The sequence below is a fragment of the Eumetopias jubatus genome, unplaced genomic scaffold, assembly GCF_037043125.1.
Source record: "Eumetopias jubatus isolate StellerSeaLion01/CBP00866 unplaced genomic scaffold, mEumJub1_p1.0 scaffold_8, whole genome shotgun sequence".
NCBI lineage: Eukaryota > Metazoa > Chordata > Mammalia > Carnivora > Otariidae > Eumetopias > Eumetopias jubatus.
Window position 1 is genome coordinate 58,348,212 of NW_028274814.1, and position 25,589 is coordinate 58,373,800.

General features: G+C 37.4%; 1 protein-coding gene across 1 annotated transcript; it reads left to right on the forward strand.

Moving 5' to 3' along the window:
- Positions 1-3,683: 3,683 nt before the first annotated feature.
- On the forward strand, positions 3,684-24,165 carry CMAS (cytidine monophosphate N-acetylneuraminic acid synthetase). Its single transcript, XM_028113254.2, has 8 exons — positions 3,684-4,037; positions 10,961-11,103; positions 11,247-11,402; positions 16,709-16,842; positions 19,080-19,174; positions 19,538-19,709; positions 20,512-20,665; positions 23,567-24,165. The coding sequence occupies exons 1-8, from the start codon at positions 3,778-3,780 to the stop codon at positions 23,755-23,757; spliced, it is 1,305 nt and encodes a 434-aa protein (XP_027969055.1). The 5' UTR covers positions 3,684-3,777; the 3' UTR covers positions 23,758-24,165.
- The last annotated feature ends 1,424 nt before the right edge of the window (positions 24,166-25,589 follow it).

Here is a 25,589-nt window from a genome sequence, read left to right on the forward strand (position 1 = left end):
TTTTCTACCTACCATCACCTGCTATATGTCATCTAGTATTACTGCTCTGTATATTTCTGTATGATGATGACTCCAAAGTTATACTTATCTCCTAGACCTCTCCTGTGAACTTTAGGCCATATACTCAATAGCCCACTTTTATATCTCTTGAATGTCTGATATGTGTTTCATACATGACATGTCAAAACAGAATGCCTAGTTTTGTCTCCTAAACTGGTTCTTTGGTGGTATTTTGCATCTCAGTTAATAGCAGCTCCCTTCTGCTAAGAATCAGACCAAACATCCTGCTGTCAGCAAATCCTGTTAGTTGTACTTTTGAGATATATTCAGATGTTGAGCACTTTTCATCATCTTCAATGTATTTTTCCAGTGCCAGAAAAGTACCTGATGCACAAATCAATAATGATTTGTTGAAAGAATGAATGAAGTCAATTATGTCATATCCCTGCTCTCTATAACTTCTTTGACAAAGCTTGGCCCATGATACCTTTCTGTGCTGTAATCTGGTCCACTGTTCCTCTCTATTCTCATGGTTTGCCACTAACCAACAAGTATCATGTGCCCCAATTACAGTGACCTACTTCAAGTGTCCCAATTTATCATGCTGTTTCATTCCTCTGTGCCTCCCACAATGCTGTTCCCTCAGCCTAGAACATTCTTATACCTTAAAGAGTATTTCTTTCTTTTTTTTTTAAGATTTTATTTATTTATTTGACAGAGAGAGACAGCGAGAAAGGGAACCCGAGTAGGGGGAGTGGGAGAGGGAGAAGCAGGCTTCCCGCCGAGCAGGGAGCCCGACGTGGGGCTCGATCCCAGGACCCTGGGATCATGACCTGAGCCGAAGGCAGACACTTAATGACTGAGCCACCCAGGCGCCCCAAGAGTATTTCGAAGTTATCACAGCAAACAGAGATCTTATTCTCACCTAAATACTTCTCCCTGTACTGGCCTACCTCAGCACATGCACTTCTGTCACTACACAAACCACACTCCACAGAGTTTGCCTGTCTTCCCTTCAGAATGCTAAGCTCCGCATCTTGGTCATCTCTGTTTGGTATTCCTAGCATGTACCACAGCACCTGGCTTATGGAATGCAATGAACGGGAACAAGTGAATGAATGAAAGGACTCTTCTGTGCATTGAGTATGTTCATATACAGAAGCATAAAACAAGAGTTAATATGAAAATATATTCTTTCACTATAAATATGAATGAATTATTATTTGGCAGTAACACTTCACACTCATCTCTAAAGGAAGGATGAATGTGAATATTTGCTTTGAGGGTGGTTTATTTTTATTCCTCCAAACTAATCCAAAGACAAGCTAACATTTCTTTTTTCCTGGCACAATCATTCTTTCTCTTTAAAAAAGAAAAAAAGTTATTGTGATAAGAACACTTAACATGAGGTGTATTGTCTTAAAATTTTAAGTGTGTGATACATTATTGTTGACCATAGGTTCAATGTTGTACAGCGGATCCCTAGAGTTTATTCATCTTGCTTAACTGAAACTTTATGCCCATTGATTACACAGAAGAAAAATACATTAAATAAGTATATTCTGATTTTACTGCAAGAATATTTATCAAAATTCTATGTGCCATATTTGGAACTAGATGAATTATTTTCCACTTTTACTACCATCCTCTCTCTCTCTCTCTTCTCTCTCTCTCTCTCCAGACTGAAATCAGCCAGTTCTCAAGTCGAACCAAAATTGTACTGTAACAATACAAAGAATACAAAATGCTTTATTATCATAGGATTGCAACTATAAACAAAAGTATGTGTGGGCAGAGACTGAAAAAGTAATATGAAATGCAACTCACTGACATTTACTGGACACATACTCTGACCCACACATTGTTCTAGATGCGATTACTAAGAAGGAACAGTCCCTCTCCCGGAGCAGTCCACGATCTCACAGCATTTACGCAAATCACTATTGATAAGTAACATTGGTGGCGTTTGTTCTGCCCCCAGTTTGAAGGACACCCATGTGCCACTGGAGTCAATCTACCGAGGAGTTGGTGGCCCAATAGGCTTTATGAGTCTCTAGGGAATTACTGCGGAGAGTGGCAACTGTATTATCAGTGGGAACTAAGGTTGTTACTGAGGTAGAGAGGAAAAAAGAGTTTTGGTGTGTAAGAAGCAGTAGATGTCCTCACGTGGTTACCAAAAAAAAAAAAAAAAATCAGTGTTGGTGTCTCTGAAGCACAATAACAGCAAGCGTTCTATTCAAAGAGCCAGTGGCGGTGGCGGGGGGGAGGGGCACAAACTGACCATTTGGCCTAGAGCTCTGGAATGGTTCTTGGAGCATATCTCCCTTCTCCAGGCCTGCACTGATATCTGCTTACAGCTGTCCTTTCCCATATCTGTCAGCACAGCACCTTCTCCCCGAACCAGTCCAAGCAAGGGTTGGTCCATCAGCTACCTCACAGGCAAAGGGATGTGAAGGGTCCCCAAAAGGGCCAAAACCTGAGAAGCATAAAGGCCTTTTAACCCTCCTTGAAAAGAAACAGCAATGCCACGCCCCATGCCTTCTGGATGTGTTAGTCTCTACCAGACAAGGAGCCTCTCTATTTCTAGATACAGGCTTGTAAAAGTGGTGAAAGACAAAATGTGTGTTAGGTCAGAGACACTTTCCCAAAAATCTATTAAAAAGAGATTGTGTGTGCATGTGTATACGTGCCTTTGAGCTTCTTGGTGGATCAAGAGGTTTAAATGATACCATCAGGGCTCTTTCTCTCTTCTCCCTGCATGTCTTGGCACAGCTTTTTTTCAGTCTCCCAGCCCATTTCAGAACAGCAAAGCCCCATCCCCTCTCCCTCATCCTGCCCTGAGGAGTCAGATTTATAGTGTTCTTAGTACCCAAAAACTCAGCAAGAGAAAGATCCTTTCTTCCCCAGAGTCTCTGGGAAGGATTCCAATGGGCTCTGCTCGGTCACATGCCTGTCCCTAGACCACAGCTGTGTTCAGGAAGATGAGATACTATACCCACCAGCTTGGGCCACACACCCACCTCTGCAATGCAGAGGAGGAACCACTTGGTGCCGATCGATTGGGGAGGCATCAGAAAGCTCCACCAGATAATAGCGGTAACAATTTCTAAAAGGAAGAGATTTATAGCAAATAAACCAAAATAAGAACAACAACAACAAACAAACAAGAATAGGTGATTACTACACTGTAAGGGAATAGTCAAGGTTGACTTCCAAGTTTTCGATGCTAGGTGTTCAGTAATCTTGATAGAAAAGGTAGATGTAGGAGGAGTTTGAGCCCATATGGAAAGTTGAGTTTTTTTAATATTGAATGGAAGGTGCCTGTAGGATATTTGAATGAGGTAATCTCAGGAACATAGCAGAAAAAGATACAATTGTAATTTTAAATATAAGATTGATTCGTGTTAGGGTGCATTTGAGTGTGCAGTGGGAAATCCACTGCATTTCTTAAGTGGAGAAGTTCTTTACCAAAAAATCTATAATCTATGTTGCCTAGTTTAGAAATCTCCGTATAATATCAACCCCCTCCCCCCAGAAGCTGCACTTTTTTCCAGTTATCCCTGAGCCTACTTCGCCTACTGGACCCAGGCGAGACGGCCGCGGACTACAATTCCCGGCGTGCCTCGTTGAGGGGCGGACCGTTGCGGAGGCGGAGCCAGGGCCAGGAACAGCCACCCCCGCGAGTGGTCGGGCGGGGAGATCGGGCGGCGCCGAGCTGAGGTGGCGAGAGAAGAGCTCCCGGATGTGGAGAAGCTGGGGAGAAGGCGTGGGAGGAAGATGGACTCGGTGGAGAAGGGGGCCGCCACCTCCGTCTCCAACCCGCGGGGGCGGCCCTCCCGGGGCCGGCCGCCGAAGCTGCAGCGCAACTCCCGCGGAGGCCAGGGCCGAGGTGTGGAGAAGCCCCCGCACCTGGCGGCTCTAATTCTGGCCCGGGGCGGCAGCAAGGGCATCCCCCTGAAGAACATTAAGCACCTGGCGGGGGTCCCGCTTATTGGCTGGGTCCTGCGTGCGGCCCTGGACTCGGGGGTCTTCCAGAGGTGCGCATGTGCGAGAGTGGGCGGCGCGGCCTGGGTGGGGGTCGGAACCGGGAGCCGGGCCGCTGGAAGGGCTGGGGCTCCCAGGGCAATTGCTCTTGGAAGGGGTGTGCAAGATCCGGGGTGTCTGGGCCCTGGTTGACAGCGCGGGGAGGAAGTGCTCCAGCTTCTTCCTTGTTCCGTAGCTGCTAATAGTCTTGACCTGGGACAGTTCCTGTCCCTGCCCTTGAGAATGCCATCGGTAAAAGGGGAGATTTCCCCCTTTTCAGCCGTCTCTGCCGCCCGGGTTGACCTCACAGGATAAAGTAAAGGAGGCCACCCCCTATGAAACGTCTGTGGCAATATGTGAACTCTTGTAGACAGAGGCCAATTAGGGTTCCCCTGTTGCTCAGCCTGTGATAACCACTTGGTGCCGATCGATTAGGGGAGGGATCAGGTTCATGAATGAAGTGAGGTGTCAAGGCTTTCTAGTTTCAAGCTCGGCTTGGAAATCCCTTTCTGACCTTTGAAAAATACTCCAAGCTATCTGCCTGTGAGTCAGCACAATCTAGAAAACTACCTACCTTTGTACATAGGTAAGAGATAGTGAGAAAATGTACAGCAGGCTGTTTTATGATATGCTTATAAATGGTTTTATTATATCTTTGGAACCTCGTCTGCCCTAAAGACAGGTTAATTGTGCATCATTCAGAGACATTGCCATATGCCATTTTGGGCAGGGGTGACAAGCTGATGTCATTCATTAAAGAGAGAGAGAATTTTGTGCCGGGAATGAGTTTACACATAGTAACTTCACCCTAATTATGCTTGAATTTGTTACTGTGGAAAGTAAATTATTTTAACTTTTTGATGTTTGGGTTTTGGTCTGAAAGAGATGATTGTTTTTGGAGCATATTAATTGCCCACACTAATATATGGGTTTATGATTTTCATTTAACTAGTCTTGTTTAAAGAAAGACACTCCAAAAGTATGAATTTACTAATTTTCTTAATGTTTTAATCCAAAGGAAGCCCTGGGTGGAGCGAGTTAAATAGGGGTGGGCACCCAGAAGATAACACTAATGTAGCAATGTAATAGGAAGTGTGCAAAGGAGAGATAGGGAAAGCCTTGGGAATGTGGTTCAATTCAGTAAACATTTACTGGCCCTAATTTCTGCCATACACATCCAAGGAAACATCAAGATAAATGACATGGTTCTTGTCCTTTTGGGGCTTACAAACTTTTGGACATTTTTTCACCTTTACAAAGAGTGCACACTGGGGGGAAAAAAAAGACTGGAAGAAGGTGCATCCAGGCAGCAGTGATATGCCATTTTTGTGAAATGAAGTAGAGATCAAAACTCACTTTCACAGTAAATTAAGAACAAAACTCATTTACAACTCTTTGTTTGGTTGCATGTCAGGAAATCCCTTTCAGCCTGGCTTAACGAAGAAGGGTAAGGCTTGTTCAGATACAATGAGATTCAGAGGCTAAAATGATTCATTCATTCAGCAAATATTTATTGACCATCTACTATGTGACTGGCACTGTACTGTGTTCCTAACCAGAGTTGATAGCAGTAGCAAGAGTCAGTCCCTAGTCTCATGGAGCTAGGGACTGGCAATATACAAACAGTGTATACTCTATTTGGTGGTGATAAATATTTTCAAGAAAAATAAAGCAGGGTAAGGGAATGGTGCCCTCTGTCACCAGAATCCTCCATTTCTTGGTTCTTCTAGATAGGCTTTCCCTTTATGGTGTCAGGTGATTGTGCTGAGAACTGCAAAACTCAGCACATAACGACTTGTCCAAACTCTAGTATGGTTTCCAGCAGCGAAAGGCAATTCTTCTAGGATGATCCTAGCCCCCCTTAAAATGGCTGAGAAAGGTCAGTGCTGCCAGGAGAATTTACTGTTTGTTTTAGGGACCACCTGGTGACAGGCAGATTGCCTCTGAACCCCCTCTCAGAACAACTACTTTTGAAAGCTTATAATTATGAACCCCTTCTCCATCCTTTGGAATGTAAATCTACCACCCAAAACTGTCTCTTTGAAATGCAAACATCCCAGTAGATAACTCTCATTCCTTCCCAGTCCCTGTGGGAGAACTAAGGGCCTAAATTCGATGGGCACCTTGCTTCAACTTGCACGTTGACACCCATCATAAAGTTAGAAGTGTGTTTCTCCTCTGGATAAGCACCAGTTAACAAACCCAGACGGCCTAGTCACATGGACTAACCCTCTTTATCACCCTCTCAATACCTTTTCCTTAACATACTCCAGCTTTTAAGAAGTCTCCAGTCTTTGTTTTGGGGAATTTGAGTTCAGTTTTTGCTGGATTCTTTTCCATACTGCCATAGTTAACAAATCAAAGCTGCCCTTTCTGCTTTGGTATCCAGCTTGGTTTACGCCCTTATTTTACTCCTTCCAGGTTTAAGTGTAACCAAAAAGAGCCCCTTTGGGTCCCCAGTGCTTGTATTGGTTCAGTTTAGCTGCCTCTTCCGCTCTTGGAGCCGGTGATGGAACGCCCCCTGAAGCACCATGTGACAGTTCCATCGAGAGAAAAATTGGAATATGATTACCAAAGGGGAGTAGATGCTGGGAGTCAAAACCCAACAAATAGCCTTATTGCAGACATAGGAGATTTTACTATGAAATGATTGGAAAATATATGTTATATATTAAGCAGTGATTTTCCTGCTTCCATTTATTAAAATGCATTTGTACAAAATCCATGAACGAACAAATGATTCCTGAGAACGTTTTCTGTACCAGTTTTATTTACTACATCTAGATTAGAGTATAAGCATCTTGACAATTGGAATGATATTTTATACTTCAAGCCATCTATGGTCTCTGTTACTATACTAATAATAGTAATTGGAAGAAATAAAACCAGTATTTTTCTTACCAGGAAAATGAGCATAATCGGTCTGACTCTGCCTTCTCAAACTTAGAATATTGTGTAATGAAGTGATGTTCCTCTGTTTAGTTTGCATAGCTGTTTGCTATGTAGCATCCTTTCTAAGGATCTGGAAAGTTCAACTAAAAAGTTAAAAGGGACTAGCACCACTTCCTCAGTGAAGTTTTTGCTGATCCCCTCCATAAAAAGTAACTGTGCCTTTGTTTTCTGCACAGAGCGGCAGTGTTCAGACCTTCTTTTAGTGCATGCACTGTGCAGCGAGGTAAGGTCACAGACCCTGGAGTCAAACTGTGGATCTGAATTTCTAGCTTCACCACATGTTAACTGCAACTTTGGGTAAATCACTTAACGTCTGTGCCTCAGTTTCCTCATCTGCAGAATGGACTTAAATATCCACCTCATAGGCTTGCTGAGGAGATTAAGTGAGGTAGTATATATACAGCCCTTAGAGTGTGCCATATAGCATGTGATCTATCCTTGACATTTTCCCCTCATATTGAAGGTTTTTACAATCTTCATCTCTTCCATGGGCCACAGTTTGCTTACTTGTAAAATGGGAAAGTTGTAATTATCTTCAGAATTCTTCCTAATGCTAACATGCTTTGACCTTGAAGAGTTAATGGAATTGTGTCTTTACTCTCTATTTCAGGGGTCCACCAAATACTAGATATTTTAGATGTTGCAAGCCAAATGGTCTCTGTTGCTTAGCCCTGTTGTATGTTGTGAAAGTAGCCATAACAATACATAAGTGAATGAGCATGGCTGTATTCCATTAAAAGTTTGTTTATGAAAACAGGCAGGCTGTGAGCCAGATTTAGCCTGGGATGACCCTTGCTCTACTGGGTTGAAGAGGTTCTTGTGAGCGGGTACTCTTACTTATCTTGGTATGCTTAACGTATTGGAACCTGAATTAAAATGTGTTGATTTGGATTTAATTGATTTATTCTGAAGCTACAATCCACGTTTGGAGCAACCTTGCTGCCCCTCACCTTCCTACTTTCTTTCTTTGATAAATATTTACCCTACGAAGGAAGTGAAGAAAATTGCCCTGCCCGATTGTGTTTTTCAGGGCTGGAAGATGCTTTGGAGATTATTTTGTTCAAAACCATGATTTATTCGTTGAAACAGATTTTTCTGGCCTGCTCAGAGTCAAAGCTAGCAATACTTGCAAGGTCGCTAACTTTGCATACTACTTTGGATAGTTAGCAGTTGAGAAAAATGCTAAGACAATTTTTTTCATTTAGTAAAAAGTTATTGTTAGAGGTGAGTTTGTAAGAGCTTGATTGCAACAGTGGTTCAGTGCTGTTAGTAAACCTCAGAACAAATTGATTTTGTAAATGTTGCCTAACACACTTGTGGAAAAAAAAAAACATGAACTTCAGTTTCATTTGATAAGCCTATGCTGTGTTATCCTTAAAATGACACTTCGCTTTGAAATAATATTCACAGGCATCAGGGTTGATATTTCTGTTCATCCTGTTAGATGGAATATGACTTCATTTGAGGCTAAAGCCATTAGCATTAGGCTTTGACATTTACTCTGTACTTGATTTTACATTTTATTAGGCCTGTTTATTCACTTGCTCATTCTTTTTGCCCTCCCTCTTCTGATTCCTCTAAGCCAAAGGAAAACCATCTGCTTACATAGCCCCTTTAATAAATGATGTTCATTGTATTTTAAGTCTACATATGGGATGCTATTTTTATACATATAAATTAGACATTTGGACCTTTGAAGTTCTGAAAGCAGCAGTTTTCCTTCCAACTGAGTCTTTGAGGATTAAATGAGACCATGTATGTGTTCCTTTATTACCATTCCTATTTTATTATTTTGAATCGCTAACATGTATTAAATGTTTATTGTGTGTTGTGGTTTGTATTTAGTCCTTATAACAATGGTATGAGGTAATTACTATTATTATCACCTGTATTTTTTTTTTTAAATCACATGCACTTTACTAAAAATTGAGGCCTAGGGAGATGATGGATCTTACCTAAGGTCATATATGCTAACATGTGATGGAGCTAGGCTTTGAACCCATTCCTTCAGATCCCATGCTGTTAACCATTTAATGTTTCATTTATTAACACATATAGATTGAGCATGTTATGTAGCAGGCACTATAAAAATACTTTGTAAAAATAAAGCATTGTAGAGAAGTTAGTCATTGCTTCCTTACCTCTCTTTCCTGGATGGTTTAGAGTATTATAGTACTATGTTGACCTCTGTCTCTACCAATAGGCTAAGAACTGAAAGTTTCTCAAGAAAATGGACTGCATATCTCCAGTGTCCAAAGTAGGACCTGAAACATAATAGGCACTCAGTAAACATTTCATGAATGAAGGAATGAATGAATGATAAAAGGGAGGAAAGAAGAAAAGCAAACCTCTTCCAAAAGCTCTTATTTTTTATTTACCTTTTAAGCATTTCAAATATATCACCAAATCCTGTGGTATTGAATTTTCATTACAGAAAATCAGGATAATAAAGGAAACGACGTCAGTAATTTATTTCAATCAGTGACATAAATTAGATGTCAAAAGACCATTTCTTTTGCTTTTACAGTTCACTTTTTACTGTATTTACCATCTTACCATCCTGCCTTCACCTTCTCATTTTTAAAACTAGGTTTTCATTGGTACTTCACTTTGTTATGTACCTTTGACTATGACATTTCTCCAGTAGAAAATCTGCCCCAAATAGTTCAGATTTCAAGATGGGAAAATAGGGGCTTCTGTGTTCTGCCTTGCCCAGAGTGACAGTAAATGTGAGAATCTGATCCCTAGCCAATGGCTCATCTTGTTTACTAGGCTTTAAAAAAAAAAAAAAAATTAGTGGGATTATTGACTTTATCTTTAGATTTAAATCCTCCTGCAAATATTAAAGGGAAGAACGGAAATTAATAAGTAAAATCTGGAGATGTTAGAAATTTTTTTGGTATTTAGTAAACTTCTGTCTCAAAAAAAAAAATGTTTCTTTAGTTTCTCACTTTCTTTTCACTCTTGGCACCTGAGCGTAGACATCTGAAACATGCAGTTCCTCTTACCCCCAGTAGATGTTGAATGAAGATGATAAAAAATAAATGCATATGCCAAAGAGTGTAAGTCATTAAACTGTCTTTGTGTAATATCACTAATAAAACATTGTGGCTAGAGGAATAGTCACATCTTTTGTTTCTAGCAAAGGGAATTTGTAAAGATCCAGGAAACTGAACTTCAATAGAAACTAGTACACTTCCCCAAAGTAGCATTTTACTCATAGTCATCATCTTAGAAAGTCTAAATGGTGAACCATGTAAGATGTGATGAAAGGTGCAGTCAAGTTAAACTTCCCAGAGTCCATCAAGTCATGTTCTGTTCTCTGTGTCTGTAATTGTTGTCAATGGCTATACCTCCATCAATTTTGTGTTCATATATTTATAGTATACCCATTGTTGGCAAAACAAGAGAGTTGGATTATCTGATTATTTTGAGCCCAGATCTAGGCATTTCGTCGCTTCCAAGCTTGAAATTCTTTCAGCTTCATGGTCTAATACAAATCCATTTTTTTCCTTAGCAAGTATATTAAAATTCTTCACACAGTAATTTGGATTTGAATGGGGAATAAGAAGCAGGATCTTCTTTAGATCCTTTAGATTTGAACTTCTAGCACTACTGTTTTACTTAATATACCAGTAGCCTTAAAAATACCAAGTGTCATTTTTTCTAATTTTATAAAACTATATCTAGGGCTACATAAATAATGTTATATAAATAAGACATAAGACAATACATATACAAGTATTTTTATATGTAAACAAATACTATATCTGGTACTGTATTTTTATTCAGACACAATATAGTTTATATACAAATATAATTCTTTAAATTTTATATTATATTAGATCTGTAATTTTTTTTGATGGTATAAAAACTATCCTAACATCATATAAGTTGTATTTTGGGGTTGCAGAGCTCCTTTTTTTCTTTAGTGGTTTCTTTTAATGATTTGGCTTGTTATATTTATTTCTTAATATCTATACAGTGTATGGGTTTCAACAGACCATGATGAAATTGAGAATGTGGCCAAACAATTTGGTGCCCAAGTTCATCGAAGAAGTTCTGAAGTTTCAAAAGACAGCTCTACCTCACTAGATGCCATCATAGAATTTCTTAATTATCACAATGGTATGCATTTGATAGTTTATTCAAAATTTTATGTAATTTCCAGCTTATTATTTCATAAGACTTGTTTTCACATTTGAATTTAAGATCTTTGTATCCCTTGCAAAGAACTTTGATGTCCTTTTCATTTGTTTTGTTTTTTTAAGAGGTTGACATTGTAGGAAATATTCAAGCAACTTCTCCGTGTTTACATCCTACTGACCTTCAAAAAGTTGCAGAAATGATTCGAGAGGAAGGATATGATTCTGTTTTCTCTGTTGTGCGACGCCATCAGTTTCGATGGAGTGAAATTCAGAAAGGAGGTATTCTGTTATATATCAGTCTTGATTTTAGCTTTTATGGAGACTCAGCTTTTTCATATGTAAATATTCTTTAAGAATGAAGGGAGCAACACGTGATTATTAACTGTAGTAGGTAATGACATTTATAATCAGTTCTAAGTCTTGTGATTATTTAGACAGGACAGACCAAATTCCCTGCTTTATTTTTTACAGATGGACATTTTAACACTCTGTTTGCCTTCTGAGGCAGGCATGTCATTTTTCTAGATGTGAAATATTTCTGTGTTTGTTCCAGACTTGCTTGGTAAACTCCATATAAATCATATTAGGATTGTGGGGATAGAAGTCTACCAAAAAGTTCTGGAGGACCTCAAGAATGAATTGTGGAATTGCTTCCCAAAATATGTAACCCTGATGTAGGAAGACTTCCACGGTATTTAGCAGGAGCCTGATTTCTAGCTAGCTAAACTAGTAAAATATTGAATAAAGAATAGATGACCCGTGTTGAATGGAGCACTGGGTGTTATACACAAACAATGAATCATGGAACACTACATCAAAAACTAATAATGTAATGTATGGTGACTAACATAACATAATAAAATAAAATTTAAAAAAAAGAATAGGATGACCAACAAATAGGTAAATGTAACATATGTAAGGAAAGGCAGTTTGATTTCTGTTAGGTGCTCTGACATTTGTTGAATAACGGGGCAGCTGGCTTAGTTGTCTCTAACGAATGTGTGACTTAAAGGAGACAGTAAGGAAGATGCAATGACACTAGAGACAGCGCAAAAAAGAGCAAGTAAGAGGATAAAGAAGGGCTGAAAATAAGATTCTTCAATCTCAAAATATGAATGTTACACAAACCAATGAAATATATCAGTAAATACATTTACATATTGATTTCATTCAGTAAATATTTATTGTCTTCTCTGTGCCAGGTTCTGTGTTAAGCTATATATTTTAACTTTGAACTTAATTACCAAGTCTCAGAAATTCTGATTTCTGAGGAAATAGTTTCTAGGAAGGCTCTATTAAAGCTTAAGAAACAAATTTTTGAAGCAAATCAAGGAAGCCCAGTGTTAAACTGAATATTGACTATATGATTAAAGTTCAAGAAGCCCAAAAAATATGTATGTTAAATAGATGACAAAGCCATAAAAATTAGATCCATAAGGAATTTTAAGAAAATTAGAAATGTTTGAATAAATATCTTTTAATATCGAGAAGTGAACATTAGAGACAAGAGCTTTGTCTTGTCATATATTTTCTCAAAACCACTATGAAACAAAATGCTATTGATGAACAATGGCTCTAACCCAGAGTGGTATTTTTTTGTGAGTCTATTCTTATGTCCCTGTTTATAAAATCACTAAAAGTGCTACTGGATTAATCAGTACTTGAAAAATTATTCCATTTTATATTGTATAACTTTTTGTATTTTTTTGTCACCACGCTAGAACCTTACTATCTAATATAGTAGCCTCTAGCACTGTTAGCTCGAAATGTAGTTAATCCAAATTGAGATATGCATTAAGTGTAAAATACATATTGGATTTCTAAGATTAGTATGAAAGAAGTATATGCAATATCTCATTAATAATTCTTACATTTATTACATGTTAAAAAATTTTAGATACATAGGGATAAATAAAATATTATTACAATTAATTTCACTTCTTTTTGCTTTTTTAAAACTGTAGCCATTAGAAAATTTAAAATGATAGATGCGGCTCCCATTATATTTCTATTCGACAGCACTGCTCTAGAGATTACACTTTGCACCCTTAGTTTGTTATAGTCTACCTGAATTTGTATTTTCACAAATAATTAAGAAGCTAACAATAGTAAATTTCTATTTAGCCCCTGCCTTTTGTACTGTAATTGTCACGTAATCTATTTCTGTCTATATTATGACCCAAGATACATTGTTGTTCTATTTATTTTAAACAGTTAATGGTACTTTAAGTTATTTTAAAATAGTCATTTATCTTCACCTGCATGTTTACCTTTTTCTATTAGTCTTCATTTCTTACCACTTACATGTGCTTCTGTCTTACAGCGTACATCTGTTAGTAACAGCTCCTCTCAGCTTTTGTCTAAAAATGTCTATAATTCACCCTTATTTTTTTTTTTAAGATTTTCTTTATTTATTTGACAGAGAGAGACACAGCCAGAGAGGGAACACAAGCAGGGGGAGTGGGAGAGGGAGAAGCAGGCTTCCCGCCTAGCAGGGAGCCTGATGCGGGGCTCGATCCCAGGACCCTGGGATCATGACCTGAGCTGAAGGCAGACACTTAACGCCTTAGCCACCCAGGTGCCCCTCACCCTTATTTTTAAAGGGCATTTTCATTGAATATAAAATTTTGGTTTGCCTTTTCTTTCTTTCGGCTTTTTAAGATTGCATCTTTAAGATGTTACTCTTTTGAAGATGCATCATTAACGTGTCATTTCATAATTTTCTGCCATCCTTTGTTTCTTAAAAGAAATCAGCTTATTATTCTGATCATTGTTTCTCTAAATATAATGCCTTTTTTCCCTCAGGCTGCTTTTAAGATTTTTCCCTTTATCTTAATTTTTCATAGTTGACTCCAATTTGTATTGCTGTGGGGGCTTTTTTTGTGTTTATCCTATTTAAAATTCTCTGAACTTGGGGACGCCTGGGTGGCTCAATCGGTTAAGCGGCTGCCTTCGGCCCGGGTCATATCCCAGGATCCTGGGATTGAGTCCCACATCAGGCTTCTTGCTCAGCAGGGAGCCTGCTTCTCCCTCTCTCTCCTTCTGCTTGTGCTCTTTTTGTCAAATAAATAAAATCTTTAAAAAAAAAAAAAAGAATTCTCTGAACTTGTCATATCTCTAGGTTGATATCTGTTATTAGTTTGCAAAAAATCTGTGCCATTATCTCCAAATATTTCTCCTCTCACATTTTTTCTCTCCTCTCTTTCTAGGCCTCAGATTTAAGTGTATCTTAAACAATTTTATGGGGTCCACATGTCTCTCATAGTCTGTTCTGTATTGTTTGTTGATTTTTCTTTCTGGGCTTCATGTTGAGTAATTTCTGTTGACATATTTGAGTTCATTGATCATTTCTTCTGACTTGTTCAGTGCACTATAAATCCTGTCCAGTGAATTATTTCAGATATATGTGTTTTCCATTCTGGAATGTATATTGTAGCTATTTTTTAGAGATTCTGTTCTCTGTTGAAATTCTCCATCTTTTTAAATCTTTTCCTATAATATCTTTAACATATTTATGATAGTTCTCTGAAAATCCTCGATTGCAGGTTCTGACATCTGGGTCATTTATAGTTCTGTTTCTACAACCGTTTTTCTCTAGTTATGGGTAATGTATTTCTACTTCTTCATGACTCGTATTTTGTCACATTCCTGACATAGAGATTGGAGTACAGTTGACCCTTGAACAACATGGGTTTGAGCTGCACGGGTCCACTCATACACAGTGTTTTTCAATAAATACAGCACAGTACTGTAAATGTATTTTCTCATCCTTATGATTTTCTTAATAGCACTTTCTTTTCTCTAGCTTATTTTATTGCAACAACACAATACATGTAATATACAAAATATGTGTTAATTGACTATGTCATTGGTAAGGCTTCTGGTCAACAGTAAGCTCTTTGAGTTAAGCTTTGGGGGAATCAAAAGTTATATGTAGATTTTTGACCATGTGGGGGTTTGGCACCCCAGCCCCTGCGTTGTTCAAGGGTCTGTATATATTATTTTCCTCCAGGGAAGTCATACTCCTTCTTCTCTCAGACAGATAGGATATGGAGCCAGTCACTTTGATCCAGTTAGGAGTTGTGCTGGGTTTGAGCTTTAGTTTCACTTTACCTCTTAGTGCAGGTGTCTTGCCAGGAGATGGATCTTGTATGTATTGCTGATAACCCCAGGCTAACAGGACTTTGGGACTTAAGCACCACAAAACTATAATGATCTCTCCCTGCCTTCCAGCCCATCCCTAGCTTCTTATGCCAGAGCACACTCAGCAAACGTCCTGCAGGGGAATAATTGGGTGGCAAGAACTAGCTCTGTGTTTGGGCTCTTATAGAAGCCAATCTGTGATTCTAGTCCACAGGGCCATGACAAACTCTTCTGGTTTCTCTTTACCCCAGCAGAGTCCCTCTGCTTATGCCAGGTTTGATCCTTCTTTCCCTTCTTCCTCAGATGCAGCAAATATCCCCAGAGAGAGGTAGCCACTGATCCTTGTTCACTTAGGAAAGACTTGCCCTTCTCATTCCTTTTCTTCAAAGTACCACTTGAATGAGTTTGTTTATTGCCTGTCTCCACCACTAGATCGCACACTACACGAAAGTAGAGAGTCGTATTCACTGCTGTGTATCCCGTGCCTGTAAAACTGTACCATATGTAGCTATTCAATGCATATTTCCTGAGTATTTTTCCTAGATTATATCAAACACTGATGGACTAGGACTGAAAAGAGGATGGTTTAGTTAGGGAAGTAAATAGAAGTTATTTCTAGAAGCCATTACTCACATAAGTGACAGCCAAAAGTAGAATCAAAAAGATTCTGAACCATCACCAACTTTAAACACACACACACACACACGCACACAGAATCATGCGTACATGTCAATACACATCCATAAACACAGTTTTGGGAAAAAAACAGTGAAAAGGCAAGAGGATCCCTATTTACCAGTACTGAGGGCTTTGTCTGTTACATCATGTTATAATCACTAAGGTTGATGTTGCTGAGCCTTCATTACCAAGGATAGTAATAAGTAAATATTATTTATTATTATGCTTAGTATATTTTTAAATTACTGGTAGGAATATGTAATATACAAACATTTTTATCAATATAAAAGTCTCAATAATTTAATGAGGAAATCTTCAGTTTTCTGTAATAATTCTATGAAAGTAATTTCTCAACCACATTGTATAAACACATACATTGTATTTCTATAGAAGCAAATAATGAGAAATATATTAAAATATTCAAATAAGGATATTTTATGACAAGTTCAGTCCTTTTGAAGCTGCCTTAAGGTTGCTTTGATGTCCTTCCAGAACCTTGTATTTTTAAAAATGCCTTAAAACTTCAGTTATTCAGAATTCCTCTGTAAAATACTTTATTTTTCTATGATTAGATAATATTAAACAATTAATAAATATTAACAAAGATAAATCAGCATCATTAGAGATTTTGTTCCTTTAAAAATCCATTTATTTATTGAGATAGAAAAATATTTTACAGTTTCAGTTTATTTATTTTTGAAAATTACTAAATGAATACTCAGTATTCAAAGCAACATAGACTTACTATAGCTTTTTGCTTTTAGTTCGTGAAGTGACTGAGCCTCTGAATTTGAATCCAGCTAAACGACCTCGTCGACAAGACTGGGATGGAGAATTATATGAAAATGGCTCATTTTATTTTGCTAAAAGACATTTGATAGAGATGGGTTATTTACAGGTTTGTGCCTTCATTTTGCAAAAATCTCTTAAACCTTTTTATATGTATAGCTCAGTTCTAAGGAAGACATGGCACAGTTCATAAAGGAAAGTATCAGTTTCTAGAAGACAGGCAATAACTGATAAGATTTATCATCTGAGGCACTTATCCTGTAGGCTTACAGTAAACTAATCTTTGGAATCCGTTCAGTGAATAAGCAAGGAATTCTGCTACAACTAAGAAATGAATCAGATATTGAATGTTGTATACATGTCCTGATTCATTTTATTCCATTCAAAATTCTATTTTTAATCTATGGTTTGTTACTGTCAGGTTGTGGTTGTACAGTTGAATAAAAATCAATTGCTTTTAAAAAGAGACAAAAAAACGTCGTAGATGTGGAAGATCACCAAGCTGGGTGTCAGGAAAGCCAGGTGATAGTTCTCTATCTCTAACTATGTGGCTTTGAATATACATTTTATCTGTTCTGAATCTCATTGGTCTCATTTTAAAATAAGGGGGTTGGATGTCTCTCACATCTTTAGAGCCTACGTGGTTACATCATATACTATTTGTTCCTTTTACTTAATAGCAGTTATTTATTCAGCCCTTACTATGTACCAAGGACTGTACAAAACACTTTTACATAGGTTATATCATGTAATCTGCATAGCAGTGGAATAAAGTAGACATTCCTGGTAGTGATACATAATGAACCTTGAAAACACCGTGCTAAGTGAAAGAGTCAGTCACAAAGGACCATTTATGTCATGTTCCATTTTAATGAAATCTTCAGACTAGGGAGATCTGTAGAGACAGGAAGTGGATTAGTGGTTGCCTAGGGACAAGGGGAGGGGAGTGATTGCTACTGGGTATGGAGTTTATTTTGGTGAAAATTTTCTAAAATTAGATTGTGGTAATGGTCACAAAACTCTGTGAATATACTAAAAGCCACTGAATTGCACACTTTAAATGGGTAAATTTTATAATATGTGAAGTATATCTCAATAAAGCTTTAAAAAAAAACTGGCCCAGTTTTATAGAGGAGGGAATGGCTGCTTTGAAAAAAGGAAGTAATTGGCTCAGGGTAGTAAGTGGTACTGTTGGGATTTGGATTCAGATCCTTATTGTTACTCAAAATCAGCATTTAAAAAAAGCCCTCTACTCGCTGTAGTAAAATTTCTAATGTGACTCATGCTCTGAGGTAAAAGGATTTTTAACAGTCTTCTGGCAGTATATAGGCAAACTGTAGACAGTTTAGTTAAGTTTGAGTGTTCAGGAAAATTAGGTTTGACACACAGATAGCGCCCTTTGCAAACTCTTTGCTAAAGGGACTGTTATTTGACGCTTTCCTAAAGTGTGGAGAACAATGAAGTATCTCATCATAAGATTTATGAAGAGACTGACAATTCTAAAAAATGAAATTTTCCTGTAATTGATTTTGACGTTCAAATTATCACAGTCATAGGAAAGGTGCTCCCCCTTTGCCCCCAGACCCCAAGATCAGGAACTTATCCCTCCCTTTGCTCACATGTGATCCAGACAATTATTGTCCACTCCCACCTGTAGTTCAGGGATCTAAGACAATTCTTTTTTTTTTTTAAGATTTTATTTATTTGACAGAGAGAGACACAGCAAGAGAGGGAACACAAGCAGGGGGAGTGGGAGAGGGAGAAGCAGGCTTCCTGCAGAGCAGGGAGCCTGATGTGGGGCTCGATCCCAGGACCCTGGGATCATGACCTGAGCCGAAGGCAGACACTTAACGACTAAGCCAACCAGGCACCCCGACAATTCTGTACAATAGATACTACAGTTATTTTTCCTCCCCTATCTTGCCACTTAGTTGCAAATTGGAACATAAGTTCTGAAAACCTTTATACTGCTTTGGATGATGAGGGGAGAGACTATCAGAAGAAGGAGATACAGTTAGGGGATTTCTAGAAAATTCCGTGTCAAAATATTGGAAGATGTGTATTTCTGCTTTTTTCAGTCTTCAAATAGAAATCTATGTGAAGAAAAATGGGAAGCTTGTACTATGTAGATAGAATTTGAAAAATATTATGGTGTATGGTTTGAATATATAGGAAACAAAAAGCTTTTCCCTCAAAAAATTATTTGTTGAATGTCACTCATTTTCCCGGGTTATTTATTTTTCTCAGGATTGTAGAAATGAATTCATTGTTCTGTATTATAATAAACATTTTGGTATTGTGAATTAATGTTAAAAACAGTACTCATGGCATTTATACCATCTTTAGGGTGGAAAAATGGCCTACTACGAAATGCGAGCTGAGCACAGTGTGGATATAGATGTGGATATTGATTGGCCTATTGCAGAACAAAGAGTATTAAGGTAAAAACAAGACTTGCACAGCCTTTGCACTGGACCCTGACATGTGGCATTTTCTAGACACTAATTTTTGATATTCCAAACATTTTAGGATCTTTGCAATTAGTCCGTTCATGTGAGGAAGACATACACATAAAATATGCCTATAGATGGCTTATTCAATAACTTGAGAAACACATAGCCTGGTTAGACCACTCTACTCAAAGGTCTTGCGCTGGAAGCTGAAGTGTATATGTGATGTAAATGCTAAGGGTAATGTTTGAATAATTGAGTGGGAATGGTTATTAAGCTTACTGGTGTTAGCCATTTGAGAGGGAGTGATTAGTATTGCACTTGTACTCAGAGGTCTATTTTGGTTTCTTTTAGATATGGCTATTTTGGCAAAGAGAAGCTTAAGGAGATAAAACTTTTGGTTTGCAATATTGATGGATGTCTCACCAATGGCCACATTTATATATCAGGAGACCAAAAAGAAATAATATCTTATGATGTAAAAGATGCTATTGGGATAAGTTTATTAAAGAAAAGTGGTATTGAGGTATGTGCCCCCTGAATATAGTGATGTTTTTTAAGATGATGATTCAGGGTCAAAGAACATGTGAGGGAAATAAGAGATTTAAATTTTTAGTATTCTCTATTAAAATACCTGAAATTTAGCCTTCACATGCCTAGAAAATTGTCATACTTATACTCTTAGATGAATAAAATTAGGAATTTGTCAATCAGCAAATAATATTTCTTGGTTATTCAGTAAGTATAAACATATTATTTTTAAATAGGAACTATCTAGCAATTCCCATAGGATCGTTCAACAAGAAAAATCTCAAAAAAATAGGTATCAGCATTTAGAAAAAAAAAAACAAGTATCTTGTGGATTTCTAAGATGTAGCTTTTTCTTATTGAAAATTTTAATTCAGAGTAACTTAATATTTAATATATTTTCAAATATGAAAGCTGAGATAATTTCTTATAATTCCCTAGAAATCTTAAGTATGTGTTCTTAAGCAGCACAAGAGACAGGTTGTAGACTTTCCTCTGGATAAATCGAATTATAGGAGAATCTTAGGTTAGTATCAGACAATGTATATTTTTTAACCTGCAGATAGGATCCTTCCCACTGTAGAAAACAGTGTCTTTTATCTTTATTGGACTATTAGAAAATGTTGTAAAGATTCATCATTTTAAAATATCAGTTGGTTTTACTTAATTGGTCCTTCAGAAGGCCACTCATTTGTGACTCTCATTATTTACCAGGTGTTATTTTATTTTTATTAGGAAATACTTGTTTTCTTTATTTTCTCATTTTGCCCTTTCTTTCTTTTCTTTTTTTATTTTTTAAGGTGAGGTTAATTTCAGAAAGAGCCTGTTCAAAGCAGACACTCTCTTCCTTAAAACTGGATTGCAAAATGGAAGTCAATGTCCCAGACAAGCTAGCCGTTCTGGATGAGTGGAGAAAAGAAATGGGCCTGTGCTGGAAAGAAGTGGCGTATCTTGGTTGGTATTTTATTATTCAGCCATCATAAAGTGGACCACGATTTTTTTTTTTTTTTAAGAAATAGAGAAATGAAAAAGAAAATTCCCAAGATTGGCATAATTGTAGAGAAATAGGAACTCTCTACACTACTGAGGAAGGTACTAAATTTCTGGAGGTTAGTTTGATTGTACGTATCAGTTGTATCCTAGTAGAATGATTCCTGACACATGCTGTTGAGTCAGACCACACCTGACTGGTCAGTGTTGGTAAGGTAAGCCTTCATTTCCTCCCCTGTAAACTGGAAATGTCAAGAGTACCTGTGTCATAGGTCTGTTGGGGGAAGCAATGAGATAATCTAGGTAAAGCACTTAGCAGATTCCCCACATATAGGAAGTACACTCTGGATGATGTTTGCTTTCTTAAAATGTCCCTAGTATTAACTCTTAAGTCCCAATTCCAGGAAGGAAATTGGACAAATGTGCCAGTAATGGAGGAAAAAAAAAAAGAGCCCACTTAAATATCCTGCAAACATAGAATATCCACAAAATGGAATGCTCTGCAACCATGAAAGCCAGTGCTGTAATCTGTATTGACAGGGTCAGGTGTCACAAGGTTGTCACGTTGGCATTTAGCAGATATGCTATGTGCAGGCTTGGGGTTGGTTGCTGGGACTTACTGCTGCCAGAGCTTGCAGTCTGATGTCTACATTTTAGATATTAAAGATGACAAGTTATTAAAATACATATAACCTAAGCCATGCATGAAATAAGTAGTTACAAGGGTAATATGGGCCTCAAAAGAAACAGCACAGAAATGCTTTGGGAGCAGATCATCTGAAGACTTCAGGACTAGCCTTTGAACCGCATGCAAAGATTCAGTGAAGAATACTACAGAGCCCTTGATAGAAAATGACACAGTTTTTGTAAGGAGAAAACAATTTTAGTGGAATGTATAACAAATTCCAGGTATACTAAGTATCTGTGCGACCCTCAGTGAGCTTCTCCAAGCCTTGGTTTTCCTATTTATAGTATAAACACAAGTCAAACTTTATAAGGCTATTGGAAAGAAAATTGAAAATAATATAGAATACCTGATAGAGTGCCTGCAGGTGGTAATAATAGTGTGTATCACTTATATCGGTAAAATTATGTAATTGCATATGCCAGAATACAGTGATTATCCATAAATAGTGGTAATTAAGATGATATTAATTTGGTTTTTGCCTTGACTTTAAAAAAAATGTTTCTACCAAGAATATGCATTACTTATATAACATTAAAAAAAACTATAAAAGCAGAGGCTAGAAAACAAGAAAATAGAGAATAGCTTCAAATTTTAATTTAAAATCAGAGCACTATTTAGCATGGGTCACATAAATGTATGAAGATGTTTTCCTGGGGCACCTGGGTGGCTCAGATGGTTAAGCGTCTGCCTTCAGCTCAGGTCATGATCCCAGGGTCCTGGGATCGAGCCCCGCACCGTATTGTGCTGCCTGCTCAGCAGGGAGCCTGCTTTTCCCTCTCCCACTCCCCCTGCTTGTGTTCTCTCACTCTCTCTGTCAAATAAATAAATAAAATCTTAAAAAGAAAAAGAAAATGTATTCCTTAAAAATATCAACACTTATATAGGTAAATTTTACGAAATACAGCTTAGTTTCAGGGGTAGATTATGCAAATTAAATACTTGAATTTTCATCATCTTTCAGTGAAAAAAATCAGATTTCAATACATTTAATCATTTAAAAATTTTCACTGGATAAATGTGGAACAGATTTAAAACAAATTCTTTTTTTAATGAGCATTTTATTAGTAGTAGTTGGTCTATGGTATAATAATAATTATACTCAGAATGGAGAATCTGAGGTACTGGGTGCTTCTGAAATTCATCCTATCAACACAAAACAGAAAGGAAGAGAGCAGGGCAGGTGGAGAAAGGGTGTAGTTTTGTCAGTGTGATGGTAATTCTTCAACAAATAAATGATGTACAAATCAAAGAGAACTGTTACAGATTAAAAGTACTTAAAATATAGATCAACAGAATGCAGTATGTGGACTTTGGCTTCTGAAGCAAACAGATCAATTTGTAAAAGAGAAAATTTGAGACAATGGGATATTTGAGCACATACTAAGTTACTAGGTGATACTTCTTTTAAGATTTTTTATTTATTTATTTGAAAGAGAGTGAGTGAGAGAGAGAGCACAAGCAGGAGAGGGAGAAGCAAACTCCCAGCTGAGTAGGGAGCCCGACATGGGGCTCGATCACAGGACCCTGGGATCATGACCTGAGCCCAAGGCAGATGCTTAACCCACCGAGCCACCCAGGAGCCCCAAGATGATATTAAGGAATTGTGGGTTTTATTAGTTTGATGATACTGTCTCACTTTTTAAAAAAGTAGATTGATCTATTAGAGATAGTTATGTGTTAGAGGTAGATGCTGAAGAGTCTTGGGGTAAAACATGATGTCTAGGAATTCTTTCCTAGCCCTCCCTCTAAAAAGCTAACGGGTGGAGCAAAGAGAAAAACACTGATAAATGATCCAAAACATTTACAATTATTACACATGAACTTGGGGTTCTTGCATGTGCTTGGGATGTTTTTTTAATAAAAATTTTAGATAATTCATGATTTATAGATAGAATTTCTCATAAATCTAATATGCATGGCAATCAGAAATTATAATCCTTTCTCCTCCTTTAACTGATAAGTGTTAATTTTGAATTGCTTAAGGAAAACCCTAGACCTCAAATATACTAGTAAATACTTTAACATACTTGTTCCACCTAATCTTTGGTATTCTTACATGCAGTGCTTGAGGTCTTGCTGAAGCTACCAGAATTACTTACTGGTTGCTGTTTGCATTATTAGAACTGCGTATGTTTTGTGTCCTCAAATACTTACCCCGTGTTTCTTTTACTTGCTAGGAAATGAAGTGTCTGACGAGGAGTGCTTGAAGAAAGTGGGCCTAAGTGGCGTGCCTGCTGATGCCTGTTCCACCGCCCAGAAGGCTGTTGGATATATTTGCAAATGTAATGGTGGCCGTGGTGCCCTCCGAGAGTTTGCAGAGCACATTTTCCTACTAATGGAAAAGGTTATTAACTCATGCCAAAAATAGAAATTAGTGTAATGTTAGGAAAGAAAGTATACAGCCTTCTTCAGCCACCTTTATTTTTGATTAAGTACAATTCCATGTTGTAATGTTACAGAGAGTGTGATTTGACCTGTGATGTATCTTAATATATTTTAAAGCAAAGTTTTCTCAAATTATCACTCCCAAAACCTTCTACGAAATAATTGTGCTCTACTTTTCTCTTTATGCAAGATAATTATTTAGAGATTAATACAGTCTTTCTCAGATTTTTAGTAAATGCAAGTAAGAACATCATCGAAATTGACTTTGTATTGTACCCTGTTAAACTGTGTGTTTGTGTGCTTTTAATGATGCTGAGATTTTATTTATTCGGGGACATTGTGTCTGGTAAGACATGCCCTTCTATTAATTAATAAAATTACATTTCACAAACTTGATGAAAACTGTCTTGTTGCTATAGCAAGGATTTACCAAAGATTCCTGATTTCCTTTAAATGCTGACCATATAGTCAGCACAAGAAACAAGCTACTAAGTACCTGGCATAAAGCATCTGCTTGTACTTTAGGTATGTGTACATATAGTGGCCACTCCATCCAAATACAGATCTCCAAAGAAATTTATATATTGCAAAGATTGTACATTGGTTTGCAGTAAATCATTTGCAGTTACCTCTGAGGTCATGGTAATTTTATATACAAAATTTGGCTACCGCTACAATTTTATAGCCACCACAAAGCACTCTCCTATCTGGGTGAATTCCAAGAATGGAGTGTTATCTCATAAATGTGGACTTTTACCTAATAAACACTAACCACTTCCTATGAAACATTTACATCTATTTCCACTGTAAAAAGAATTCAATTCTGGCAAGAAGCAAGTCATTCAGGCCCAGAAATACAGGAAGCTCTTTTCCTCTGTCAGGACTGGTGCATCTGTCCAGTGCAGAATCTGACCTTATAGGCCAGGCATTGCTGGAAGAAAAAAGGAACCTCTTCTACCTTAATTTCCTTTGTATCTCATTCTGGTTTTTCTCCCACCTTTCTGGCTTTTCCACTGCTGATTTTATTTTTTCCCATTCCTTAAGTGTACCCATTCCCAAAGGTTCTAACCCCAGTTCTTGTCCTTCCCAGAACCACATTTATATTCAAAGTTTAAGCTGTAGCCTCCATGCAATGACTCCAGAATCTAGTCTCTGTTGTAAGTTCTGACTGCATCTCAAATTCTTCACGTTATAAGCCAGGTTCTTGGACTTCACCTCTCAAATGTCTTGATCTGACCTTTGAGACATCACAACCTTCTCAACTTCACCTTTTCATCTCTTGTCAGATACCAAATCTTGAGCTTGATACTTTGGATAAGCTTTTAGCTTTTAATTTGCACTCCTCATCAGACACTTCATTTCCTAGCAAGTAAAAGAAACACTGGGTGAGTATTTAAGGACACGAAACATACTCAGTTCTAATAATGCAAACAGCAACTAGTAAGTAATTCTGGTAGCTTCAGCAAGACCTCAAGCACTGCATATAAGAATACCAAAGATTAGGTGGAACAAATATGTTAAAGTATTTACAAGTATAACTGAGGTCTAGGGTTTTCCTTAAGGAATTCAAAATCAACTCTTATTAGTTAAAGAAGGAGAAAGGATTATAATTTCTGAGTGCCATGCATATTAGATTTATGAGAAATTCTATCTATAAATCATGTGTTATCTAAAATTTTTATTAAAAAAAATCCCAAGCACATGCAAGAACCCCAAGTTCATGTGGAATAATCTGGAAGAATAGTTTACTACTTCTACTGATAGTCTCATACTTCTACTTTCTAACCCTCCCAGATCCTTCTCCCTAATAAAGGT